The sequence below is a fragment of the Zeus faber genome (genome assembly GCF_960531495.2).
Source record: "Zeus faber genome assembly, chromosome: 2".
In the NCBI taxonomy this organism is placed as follows: Eukaryota; Metazoa; Chordata; class Actinopteri; order Zeiformes; family Zeidae; genus Zeus; species Zeus faber.
The window spans coordinates 52,144,445-52,158,168 of record NC_137189.1 but is presented as its reverse complement, the minus strand read 5'-3'; the positions used below and the strand labels follow the sequence as shown (position 1 = coordinate 52,158,168).

Here is a 13,724-nt window from a genome sequence, read left to right as displayed (position 1 = left end):
ACTGGTAAAAGAGCTGGAGTTGGCTCTGCACTGCGGCTGCCCACTGCTCCCAGGTGGAGGTCAGATACAGAGGGTTCATGTTGTAGCCTGTGTGAAGCCCTTTGTACCGTGATGATGCTGCAGAATCCAACTGGACCTGAATAGTTCCAGAAACATGAACATCCAGAGTCATGTTCCCAGAGAACATCAGCAACATGTTCCCAGAGAACAGCAGCACCATGTTCTCGCCTCGTCTTTCTGAGCTAATTTTGTCAGAAAGTCACTTTCTCTTTTTCGTTTCAAACGTCTCGTCGCCGCTGACGGGACGTGTGAACAAACCCAATGTGGGGAATTCAACCCTCGTTAAACTAACTCAATGTGGTTTAACACCATCTACAGCCATGGCTCAAGGTATTGGAACCAAACAAATAATGCAGCATTTGTTGCTGAAGTGAGTTGAAATGAAAACACCTTTTGGTTTACAGTATAATCACAGAATTATCTGTTTTGCAGTGGATCCAAAACTAAATTCAGCAAATATGGAGCTTCGCTTCTTCTCAACCATAAATCCTAAAATGGCCCGAACAATATTAAGATAAGGTACAGTAACACCTCTTAATCTCTTGGGGAAATTCAGGAAATTGGCCCCTTTTCAAATGTAATTAGTTATTAAAAAGCGTAATAATCACTCACTGGACCTGGCGGAACCTCAGACACTGGGAAGCTCAAACACCTGAACTGATGTTACAGATGTGACCTTTAGCGACAGGGTGGAGGATCTGATGGAGCCATCGCTCCGGTCCGTCTGTCCAGTTCAAACACAGGGACCAACAGGGCGGAGTACGAACCTGGTGTCATGATGCTAAATCTGGCGCGGAGAGAGAGAGACAGAACCAATCAGAAGCCTATTTGATTTTGGGAAGAAAAAAAAACAAAAAAATGGCGACTGATCCGACCCGTCAGCATGTTGCTGCATGGAAGTGACCTGATAGGACGTCCATGGAACTAAAAAATTAAACTTTTCTATTCTGCCTCTAAACATCTGTCTGCTTTGCCCTCTGCCTCGCCTCACGTCGTCTTCCTCCCCACGCCAAAAAATTACTAATTTGCAAATTTAGCATAAAACTTTGAGAATGGAGCTCCACCTGCTTCACCCGGTTCCAACTGGTTTCCCAGTCCTGGTTGTGGCTGTTTCCTTTTCATTCTGCTTGTTTCCATCATATTCTACCTAAATCTGCGTAGCCTAAACTTGATGAAAAGATCCAGATGTTGAGGTGAGAACTTGAGCTCCAGATGTGGAAAGCGTCTCAACTGCTCTGTGACGGGTGGAGCTCACAGTTTGCTTTCATGTGCTTCTGATCCGCTGGTCGAATCCAGAGCTCTCTGACTGGGCAGACATTTTAATCCTGCTGAGAGAAATGGATTCATTTCTTCTTCCGCTTTGCGACTCATCAATCAACAATGCACTCCTTCCCCTGATGGAGCAGTGAATGCTCATAGCTCTCTGGGGTGGGTTCCACTTTGTTAGACGGAGCAGAGAAAGTTGCTCCATTGCCTGGCAGAGCGCTAATTATGTCATCAATCACACCCAGTGACGAGGGAACCAGGAGAGGGAGCGACCCAGGAGAGAGAGAAACCGAAGAAAGAGAGTGAACCAGGAGAGAGAGCAACACAGGAGAGAGAGCGACCCAAGAGAGAGCGGGACCCAGGAGAGAGAGAAACCAAAGAAAGAGAGCGAACCAGAAGAGAGAGCGACCCGGGAGAGATAGCGACCCGGGCGAGATAGCGGGACCCGGGCGAGAGAGCAGGACCCGGGCGAGAGAGCGAACCAGGAGAGAGAGCGGGACCCAGAAGGAGAGCGAACCAGGAGAGAGAGAGCGGGACCCAGGAGAGAGAGCGACCCAGGGGCGAGAGCGACCTGGCAGAGAGAGCGACCTGGTAGAGCGAGTGATCCAAGAGAGAGAGCGACCCAGGAGAGGGAGCAACACAGGAGAGAGAGAAACCGAAGAAAGAGAGCGACCCAAGAGAGAGAGCAACCCAGGAGAGGGAGCAACACAGGAGAGAGAAAAACCGAAGAAAGAGAGCGACCCGGGAGAGAGAGCGACCCGGGCGAGAGAGCGACCCGGGCGAGAGAGCGACCCGGGCGAGAGAGCGGGACCCGGGCGAGAGAGTGGGACCCGGGCAAGAGAGCGAATCAGGAGAGAGAGCGGGACCCAGAAGGAGAGCGAACCAGGAAAGAGAGCGGGACCCAGGAGAGAGAGAGCGACCCAGGAAAGAGAGCGACCCAGTAGAACGAGTGATCCAAGAGAGAGAGCGACCCAGGAGAGAGAGCGTCCCAGAAGGAGAGCACCCCAGGAGAGCGAGCGACCCGGGAAAGAGAGCGACCCGGGAAAGAGAGCGACCCGGGAAAGAGAGCGACCCGGTAGAACGAGTGATCCAAGAGAGAGAGTGACCCAGGAGAGAGAGCGACCCGGTAGAACGAGTGATCCAAGAGAGAGCGACCCAGGAAAGAGAGCGACCCAAGAAAGAGAGCGACCCGGTAGAACGAGTGATCCAAGAGAGAGCGCCCCAGGAGAGAGAGCGCCCCAGGAGAGACGGCGCCCCAGGAGAGGGAGCGAACCAGGAGAGAGAGAAACCAAAGAAAGAGAGCGAACCAGGAGAGAGAGCAACACAGGAGAGAGAGCGACCCAGAAGGAGAGCGACCCAGGAGAGAGAGCGAACAGTGACCAGACCACATTAGAACAGATCTGATGTCTGCATAGAGCAGCTGCTCTGCTGCTCAACATGTAGCTCCTTCTGACGCTGTAGATCCAGTGGAGGTGGTGTCGTTCACAGGGTTGGTCTCCTGCTTCTACGGCTCCATCTTGTTTCCCAGGAGACGTGGACGGACTCGGTGTTTGAGCAGTGAAGCTGCTGAGGACGAGCGTCGCCACCACACAAACACCTTGTTCCAGTGAATCCCACGTCAGACAAATGAGGATCAACTTAAACTGTTTCACCTCAATGTCATCAGTCACATGATGGATCCTCTTCACGTCTGAGTCTCTGTCTGCTCCTCCGACATGAAGAGCTCTCAAGAGTACTCTGACCTTTCACTTCAGTAAAAGTACAACTTCCGTGACAGAGTTCAAGTGAAAGTTCCACATTGACTTGTCTACTTCTACTTCAGTAAAAAGTATATAAATCTATCTGTCATTTCAAGGTATAAAGTACAGATATTTGCTTTTAAATGTAGAGGAGTAAAAGTCAACATCTCTGAATATACTTGGGTAAAAGTACTTAAAGTACAGTAACAAAGTACTTGCACTCTGAAGAGTTTCAGAAAAACGCTCCAGTGTGAATGCAAAGCTCCGGTTAAGAAACGGGTGGAGGTTCAGAAAACAGAGCAGCTCTAAACGGTGTTTGACTGACGGAGCCAAGATCCTGGATTCAATGGAGGCTGAAGGGCATCGCCCGCAATCCTTCATGGCCTCCTGCTGTTTTCTCACTTTGAGTGTGTGTGACTGGGGGTCACCACCTTCCCTCCGCCCCCTAAACATCTCAGCCCGCATCCGACGGAGCCGCCTTAAATCTTCTGGCGGGCTTTCTACCGGAGGTCCTCCCCCACACCGGGAACATCCGTCTGTGGGATCAATCGGTCGAGCAGCTGCCATTGCTCTGCTTGTAAACATGACGTGAGCGGAGAAGCAGAATAAAGGGCGTGGTCAAGAGAAAGATGAGGAAGGAGGCTGGAAGCAGGACTGCATTCTTCAACCGGTCATGGACTCATTCAACACTTTGTTGAATGAAAAGCAAATCACGAAAGAGCTGAAGATGAATTGACACATTAAACAAATGCTGCTTCTCTGGCACGGTGGCGCAGTGCATTGCATTGCTGCCTCACAGCAAGAAGGTCCTGGGTTCGATTCCTGCCTGGGGCGCTGTTGACACCGTGCTCCGGTGGGTTATCTCCCAAATAGGAGCCTTTCTGTGTGGAGTTTGCATGTTCTCCCCGTGCTCACATGGGGTTTCCTCCACCTCACGTAAGGACCCCCCCCAAAAACATGCAAACATCATCGTCTGACCAGCGATGGACACTCGTCACCAGGTCCCCGAGCGCGTCCACGAATGCTGCCCAATGCTCCTGGCTGTGGCCCCGGAGGAAGGACAAGCCAGGATGGTTAAATGCAGAGGAACCATTTCACTGGCACCATCCAAAGCATGTGCGTGTGTGTGTGTGTGCAAGCATGTGTTGTAGTGTGGTGTGCTGTGTGACAAATAAAGATTGTTGTTGTTGTTGTTGTTGTTGTTGTTGTTGTTCTGAGCAAATCAGGGTTTTCCAAAATGAGCGCTGAGCTATGAACGTATTCGCCGCTCTGCATGAAGGAGCACCGGGGCCGGGCGGGTTCTGAGTCTCTGCAGAGGTTCTGAGTCTTTTAGAAAAAGAAGAAGCTGAGGTAGTAAGTGAGTGGTCTTCACCTTCACCCTATGCTCAGCACTCTGCTGAAACGTGGTGGGAACAGACGGGAAGCTCCTAGGGAAACGAGTGAATATTCTCATTTGAACGACTTGTGTTTCCCCAGGGGTTGAATGGAAGACGCCAACAGAAAGCAACAGGGACAGGAAGCTGCTGTGAAGTGGCGTAAAAGTCTGATTTCCAGGCTTGACTCCAGGTTTATCTCAAGGAAAAATATATCATTTAAATAATGTTTTCAGGAGCCTTGTCTTGTTACTACATGAACCCAAACCCTGCCGCCCCGGCGACACACTACAAACGCCTTGTTTGTAGGAACAGAATTCATTTCGGAACGCGGCATGAGGTGTGTTTTGGCGGTAGTGGATGGCTGCTGGGTGGCTCTCTGACTGGGTGTGGTGTCTCTGTCCGCAGGACCCGGCATACGCCGCCTTCCTGTTGGACAAGCTCCGGCGTCTCCGGTTCCCCCAGCGTGGACGCTCTGGCTCCGCCCGCTGCGCGCTCTGCGGCACCTCCATCCACCAGTTGAGGCGCCAGGTGCTGAATCGAGCTCTGGGCCGGGGCCGGGAAATGCCCGACGCGCTCGGCCTCCCGGGCCATCCCGAGTCCCGAGGCACGGTGTCCGTGGTCCCCCAGGGCCTGCGCCAGTCCTACCGGGAGCCCCAGTGGGGGCAGGAGGTCGAGAGCACCTTCCTGGGGGGAGGAGAAGGAGGGAGGTCCACCGGGCTTCCTCTGAACACACAGAACTACCTGGAGGGGATCTGGAGGGTGTCCTGCAGCCCAACTCCAGAGCAGCAACCAGCCCAGGTAAGAGGAGATGTGTTCTACACATGAAATATCCAGAGAGTAGACCGTGCTCTACTCTACTCCATCTACCTCTACTCTACTCTACTCTAGCTCCACTCTGCTTGACTCTACTCTACTCCAACTACCTCTGCTCTTTTCTACTCTCCCTCTACTCTGTTCTCCTCTACTCTACTCCACCTCTACTGTACCTCTACTCTACCTCTACTCTATTCTGTTTTACCTGTTCTCCACTCTAGCTCCACTCTACTCCACCTCTACTCTACACTACCTCCACTCTACTATACTCTACACTACTCTCACTCTACTCTACTCCACCTCTACCTCACCTCACCTCTACTCTACCTCTACTTCACCTCTACTCTACCTCTATTCCACTCTACCTCTACTCTACCTCTACTCTACTCGATCTTACTACTTTATTTTTACAAGAGTACTGACTGTGTAGTAATATCACGTCATTTTCCTCTTTCAAACTTGTATTTTCAGATATTAGTTTCCTCACAAGTGACTCTTCCTTTACCTCCATCCTGAGGTGCATTGTGGCTCATTTGAGCGTCTTCTCCAAACAACTTTTCAATTGACATTATTAACATGGCCAACAAAACACCCAACTAGTTTCCATTGTAACCCTGTCAACAATCCTCTGCTACCTCAGCACCATGATGAGGACGGATGCTGGGAGTCATGCGACTCCTCCTCCGCCCCAGTGCAAGACAGAGATGAAGGTGCTTTTACAAGCATCCAATCAGCATCATCTTCATCGCTGAGCTTCATCCCGGTTCAAGCCCCCCTGCTCTCGGCCGGGCGGTTTCAGGGACGCCCCTTAGGGTCCTGGCTGACGGACTGACATCACTGTATTGAAAAGCATGCTGGGATATCTGACCACGTCACCAGCTGCCGTTTCCCCCGCAGCACCGCCAGGACACGGAGGCTCCCACGCCGTCCAAACGAATGTTTGACAACTCTGATCATTGTTTATGACGAGTTTGAATGAACCACATTCACAGTGATGACATCATCACGTCACGAAAAACACATTCACTAAATCAGGAACAAATACAAAATGCTGCTGTGTTGACTATGCTTTGGTTGGAAGGAGGATGTGATGGAGAAGGTGATGGATGATGTGATGGAGAAGGTGATGGATGATGTGATGGAGGAGGCGATGGATGAGACATACACACATGCACACACAAATACACACACACACACACACACACTTTTCCTTGGAGCTGAAAAGCAATTAACCCTTGAATCAGTGTTTAGAATCCAAATGACCCAAAAACCCTGACAGCTCAGAGTCTGTGTGTGTGTGTGAGAGAGAGAGAGAGAGAGAGAGAGAGAGATCCTAATGGTATGTATTAGTGGTATGTATGAGTAATTTGTACTAATAGTATGTACTAGGTGCCAAGGTCACCTGCAGAGAACGGAAAGGCATGATGGGAACTTGACGGCCATCACACCTTGACGCGCTGCTAACATGGTGCTGCGAGGGAGACGGGCGGGGCAGCGATCTTCAATGTGATCAGCTGACTGTCACCACAACACCACCAAACACCCAGAATATGTCAAATATGATGCTAATAACTGTGATACACTCATTCAACTATAATACAGTGAATTTCCATATTAATAAGCCTGCGACAGGCACCCCCTGCCCCCACCCAAACCCTCGACTCTAATGCAGGAATAGCCTGCTATACTTTCCTCTCCGCCTGAAAGGGGAATAGACATGAAACAAACAGGAGAAAAACAGGAAACAAACAGGAAACAAAGAGGAGAAAAACAGGAAATAAACAGGAAACAAACAGGAAACAAATAGGAAAAAACAGTAAACAAAAAGGAAACCATAAGGAAACCAACAGTAAACAAACAGGGAACAAACTGTCAACAAACAGGGGACAAACAGGAAACAAACAGGAGACAAATAGGAAACAAACAGTAAACAAACAGGAAACAAATAGGAAAAAACAGTAAACAAAAAGGAAACCAAAAGGAAACCAACAGTAAACAACCAGGAAACAAACAGGAAACAAACAGGGAACAAACAGGAAACAAAAAGGAGACAAACAGGAGACAAACAGGAAACAAACAGTCGACAAATAGGAAACAAACAGGAAACAAATAGGAAAAAACAGTAAACAAAAAGGAAACCAAAAGGAAACCAACAGTAAACAACCAGGAAACAAACAGGAGACAAACAGGAGACAAACAATAAACAAACTTTGAACAAACAGAAAACAAAGAGGAGACAAACAGGAAATGGACAGGAAATAAACAGGAGGAAAAACCGGAAACAAACAGGAAACAAACAGGAGACAAACAGGAAACAAACAGGAAACAAACAGGGAACAAACAGTAAACAAATAGTAAACAAAGAGGAGACAAACAGGAAACAAACAGAAAACAAACAGAAAACAAACAAGAGATAAACATTAGAAAAACAGGAAAAAATAGGAAACAAACAGTAAACAAACAGTAAACAACAAGAGACAAACAGGAAACAAACAGGAAACAAACAGGAAACAAAAGGGGAACAAACAGTAAACAAACAGGAGACAAGCAGGAAATAAACAGGAGAAAAACAGGAGAAAAACAGGAAACATACAGTAGACAAACAGGAAACAAACAGGGGACAAACAGGAAACAAACAGGAAACAAACAGGGGACAAACAGGGGACAAACAGGGGACAAACAGGAAGAAAACAGGAGACAAACAGGAAACAAACAGGAGACAAACAGGAAACAAACAGGAAACAAACAGGGGACAAACAGGGGACAAACAGGGGACAAACAGGAAGCAAACAGGAGACAAACAGGAGACAAACAATAAACAAACTTTAAACAAACAGGGAACAAACAGAAAACAAAGAGGAGACAAACAGGAAACAAACAGGGGACAAACAGGAAACAAACAGGAAACAAACAGGGGACAAACAGGGGACAAACAGGGGACAAACAGGAAGAAAACAGGAGACAAACAGGAAACAAACAGGAGACAAACAGGAAACAAACAGGAAACAAACAGGGGACAAACAGGGGACAAACAGGGGACAAACAGGAAGCAAACAGGAGACAAACAGGAGACAAACAATAAACAAACTTTAAACAAACAGGGAACAAACAGAAAACAAAGAGGAGACAAACAGGAAACAAACAGTAAACAACCAGTAAACAAAGAGGAGACAAATAGGAGACAATCAGGCAATAACGAATAGGAAACAAACAGTAAACAAACAGGAAACAAACAGGAAAAAAACAGTTAACAAATAGAAAAACCGTAAACAAAAAGGAAACCAAAAGGAAACCAACAGTAAAGCAACAGGAAACAAATAGGGAACAAACAGTAAACAAAGAGGAGACAACCAGGAAATAAACAGGAAATAAACAGGAGAAAAACAGGGGACTACAGGAGACAAACAGGAAACAAACAATAAACAAATAGGAAACAAACAGGAAACAAAAAGGGAACAAACAGTAAACAAAGAGGAGACAAACAGGAAACAAACAGTAAACAACCAGTAAACAAAGAGGAAACAAATAGGAGACAATCAGGCAATAAATAGGAGAAAAACAGGTGGAAAAACAGGAAACAAACAGGAGACAAACAGGAGACAAATGGGAAACAAACAGTAAACAAACAGGAAACAAACAGGAGAAAAACAAGAAAAAAACAGGAAACAAACAGTAAACAACCAGTTAACAAAAAGGAGACAAATAGGAGACAATCAGGCAATAAACAGGAGAAAAACAGGAGAAAAACAGGAGAAAAACAGGAAACGAACAGGGGACAAACAGGAAACAAAGAGGAGACGAATAGGAAACCAAAAGGAAACCAACAGTAAAGCAACAGGAAACAAACAGGTTACAAACAGGAAACAAACGGGAGACAAACCGGAGACAAACCGGAGACAAATAGGAAACAAACAGTAAACAAACAGGAAACAAATAGGGAACAAACAGTAAACAAAGAGGAGACAACCAGGAAATAAACGGGAAATAAACAGGAGAAAAACAGGGGACTACAGGAGACAAACGGGAAACAAACAATAAACAAATAGGAAACAAACAGGAAACAAAAAGGGAACAAACAGTAAACAAAGAGGAGACAAACAGGAAACAAACAGTAAACAACCAGTAAACAAAGAGGAGACAAATAGGAGACAATCAGGCAATAAATAGGAGAAAAACAGGAGGAAAAACAGGAAACAAACAGGAGACAAACAGGAGACAAACGGGAAACAAACAGTAAACAAACAGGAAACAAACAGGAGAAAAACAGGAAAAAAACAGGAAACAAACAGTAAACAACCAGTAAACAAAGAGGAGACAAATAGGAAACAAACAGGAAACAAACAGGGGATAACCAGGAAACAAACAGGAAACAAACAGTAAACAAATAGGAAACAAACAGTAAACCAACAGGAAACAAACAGTAAAAAAAAAGGAAACAAAAAGGAAACAAAGAGGGGACAAACGGGAAATAAAAAGTAAACAAACAGGAAACAAACAGGAAACAAACAGTAAACAAACAGGAAACAAACAGGAAACAAACAGAAAACAAACAGAAAACAATCAGGAGAAAAACAGTAAACAAATAGGAAACAAAAAGGATACAAAGAGGAGAGAAACAGGAAACAGACAGTAAACAAACACAAAACAAACAGTAAACAAACAGTAATCAAACAGAAGACAATCAGGAAACAAACAGGAGAAAAACAAGAAACAAACATGGAACAAAGAGGAGACATACAGGAAACAAACAGGAGAAAAAAGGAAACAAACAAGAAACAAAGAGGAGACAAACATAAAATGAACAGTAAACAAACAGGAAACAAACAGCAGACAAACAGGAAACAAAAAGGAAATAAAGAGGAGAATATTTTGAAAAAAAAAACAAAACAGGAAACAAAGACGAGACAAACAGGAAACCAACAGGAGCATAACAAGAATTCAACAGTAAACAAACAGGAGACAAACAGGAAACAAACACAAAACAAATACAAAACAAACAGTGAACAAACAGGAAACAAGCTCTCCAAGGAGGAAGTGGCTGCTCACCAAGGAGGAACTGGCTGCTCTCCAAAGAGGAAGTCGCTGCTCTCCAAGGAGGAAGTGGCTGCTCTCCAAGGAGGTACTGGTTGCTCTCCAAGGAGGAAGTCTCTGTTCTCCAAGGAGGAAGACATTGCTCTCTGAGGAGGAAGTTGCCGCTCTCTGAGGAGGAAGTTGCTGCTCTCCAAGGAGGAAGTTGCTGTTGTCCAAGGAGGAAGTCACTGTTTTCCAAGAGGAAGTTGCTGCCCTCCAAGGAGAAATGGCTGCTCTCTAAGGAGGAATTGGCTTCTCTCTAAGAAGGAAGTCGCTGCTCTCCAAGGAGAAAATGGCTGCTCTCCAAGGAGGAAGTCGCTTCTATCCAAGGAGGAAGTGGTTGCTCTCCAAGGAGGAAGTCGCTTCTTTACAAGGAGGAAGTGGCTGCTTTCAAGGAGGAAGTGGCTGCTCTCCAAGGAGGAAGCGCTTTCTCTCTAAGGAGGAAGTTGCTGCTCTTCAAGGAGGAAGATGCTGCTCTCCAAAGGGGAAGTCACAGTTCTCCAAGGAGGAAATTGTTGCTCTCCAAGGAGGAAGGTGCTGTTCTCCAAGGAGGAAGTCGCTGCTCTCCAAGGAGGAAGTCGCTGCTCTCCAAGGAGGAAGTCACCGCTCTCCGAGGAGGAAGTAGCTGCTCTCCAAGGAGGAAGTTGCTGTTCTCCAAGGAGGAAGTTGCTGCTCTCCAAGGAGTAAGTCGCTGCTCTCAGAGAAGGAAATGGCTGCCCTCCAAGGAGGAAGTTGCTGCTCTCCAAAGAAACATCGCTGCCATCTAAAGTTGGCTTAAGATCACTTTGATGAGCCAGAAGGATTTTGCAAAAATCTTTATTTTCTATTGACAGATGAGTCGAAATTGTAACTTTTTGACTGAAATGAGAAATGTTTTGTTTGGTCGGTAACCAAACTCTGCATTTAAGCATAAGAACTTAAGACATAAGAAGACACACGGTGGAGGCAGCATCATGGTTTTGGGCTTTGCTGCCTTGGACCAGAGCAGTTTGTCATCATGGACGGAACAACGAATTGGGGGGGGTTCTGCAGCATGAAACATTGAATCCAAATCTTGGCTTACAACTCAGAAACTGAAGGTTTTAACCAAACCTTTGATGTGGCAACACACCCACGCATCCTCATAGTACACTCACACGAAAAAATTCAAAGGAACCAGATTCACAAAATACTACAAAATAAGCAACCAATAAAAAAAAAATCTGAAAGATCTTCATAACGACTTAGAATATCAAAAATATATCTACAGCATCACCCCTTCTCCCCGACCGCACATGGCTTCTACTGGCTCCACTCATCATGAAACCACCCAAGCCATTTAACTCTACTTCCCATTTGCAATTGAAAAATCATTGGTTGTAGAGGAATGAGTGGCTGTAGATTACAGGCTGTCAGTAGATCACTTGTTTTAGATCTCTGGCTGTAGATTACCTGCTGCGTACACACCGATCAGCCACAACATTAAATCATCACTAATAACAATAATATTGTGTAGCTCCCCCTCATGTCCCCAATACAGCTGTGAGGTGGAGGCATGGACTCCACCAGACTCGGAAGGTGTCCCGTGGTATCTGACACCAAGACGTTAGCAGCAGATCCTTTAAGTCCTGGAAGTTGGAGGTGGACCCCAATGCATTATGCTTGTTGTTCCAGCACATCCCATAATTGCTCCATGGGATCAGACCTTATCCGCACCCATCCACATGATGTCGAAGAAAAGGTGATTCATCAGACCTCCACCTTCTTCCATTGCTCCATGGTCCAGTTGTGACACTCACGTGTCCATTGTAGGTGCTTTCAGGGATGGACAGGGGTCAGCATGGACACTGTGAGCTCCCATACGCAGCAAGCTGCCCTGCACTGTGTGTTCTACACCTTTCTATCACAGCAACATTCACTGTTTCACCACTTTGTGCTGCAGTAGTTCTACTGTGGCATCGAACCAGACGGACTAGACCTGGCTGAATGAGCCTTGGGACCCATGACCCTGTGGCCGGTTCAGCGGTCGTCCTTCCTTGGACACATTTGGTCGGTAGTAACCGCTGCACAGCGGGAACAGCCACAAGACCTGTGCTTGTGGAGATGCTCTGACCCAGTCGTCCAGCATCACAATGTGCTCCTTGTCAAAGTGGCTCAGATCCTTACGCTGCTTCAACACATCAACTTAAACTACTCACTCTTCACCTGCTGCCTCATATATAAATATAATATATAACAAAATATATAAAATAATATAATACAGTATATATATTATAATAATATGTAACACTATATATAATAATAATGATAATAATAATAATAATAATAATAATATTAATAAAAAAATAAATTAATAATAATAATCTATAACAGTATATATATATATTATAATAATAATATATAACAGTATATACTGTATATAATAATAATATATATTATATATATAATATAATATCCCACCCCTTGACAGGTGCCATTGGAACAGATGATCAATGTTATTTCCTTCACCTGTCACTGGTTTTATGTTGTGGCTGATCAGTGTAGGTACTGGCTGGGTGTAGCGTACCACAGTAATCTGCAGTTGAGTGCTAAAACCTGCCGGACCAAGCAGGGAAGCACTAAGCTCCTTACTGCAGCCCTATTGTAGCTGTGCTCAATGGGAGGATTGGGTGCCAATGGTCAGACCCCAGTACCAGCATTGAGAGAAGAGCAGTCCATGCTGTCCTGTCGCTAATGAAGCAAACAGATGCTGACAGCTGGCGCCGCAGGCCTGATAGTTAAACCTGTTCAATTGACATTACATTCATCTGATATCATGTTTATAAAGTATCAACTTTCTATGTGGAAATATCTTTATTCATCAGCAAAAACCTTCTTTTCAAACTATTTTCACCTTCTCTCACTCAGAGCTGCTTTGCATTTTGGTATATTTTCCGTTTCTTAATGACATTTGTGGTTGTTTGTTATTTGGGGTAATTAACCTGCCTGGATATAGTCTAGTCATTTGCAAGTGAGATTTTGAACACCATGCAAAATGGCCCACAAACTAGTAAACACAGAATAGATCCTGTGCACTAATTATTCTCTCTCTCGCTCTCTCTCAGGTTATGGGATTGGACTCTGACTATGTGAAGATGTTGGTGTTTCCTAAACCTCCCAGTCAGAGCATCGCCACACAGACCAGCCAAGCTCCATCTGCTGCAGCTTCCTTCTTCATCAGGTTGGAAACAGGTTGAAGGGTCGGGGAGTCACCTGGTCCGAAACAGGTTGAAGGGTCGGGGAGTCACCTGGTCCCGGTGGCTTCAGGGACCCTGGTCAGAATTCACAGAGAAGGTCCATTTATAGAATACTGTTAAAAAAACGGGGTGGTTCAAAGACCGGATCAATGTGCGTTCTCAAAGCCCCGTCTGAAAAACAAGAA

At 45.8% G+C, this 13,724-nt stretch overlaps 1 protein-coding gene across 1 annotated transcript in view; it reads left to right on the top strand.

Annotated features, from left to right (window-relative positions):
* Positions 1 to 4,798: 4,798 nt before the first annotated feature.
* LOC307247860 (kinesin-like protein KIF26A) overlaps positions 4,799 to 13,724 on the top strand; it is a gene marked incomplete at both ends in the record, with an annotated part of 35,817 nt that continues 26,891 nt past the window's right edge. Inside the window, 2 exons of the mRNA XM_080023978.1 lie at positions 4,799 to 5,239; positions 13,408 to 13,523. Coding sequence (XP_079880104.1) covers positions 4,799 to 5,239; positions 13,408 to 13,523 — 557 coding nt within the window. The remainder of the gene's footprint in view (positions 5,240 to 13,407; positions 13,524 to 13,724) is intronic.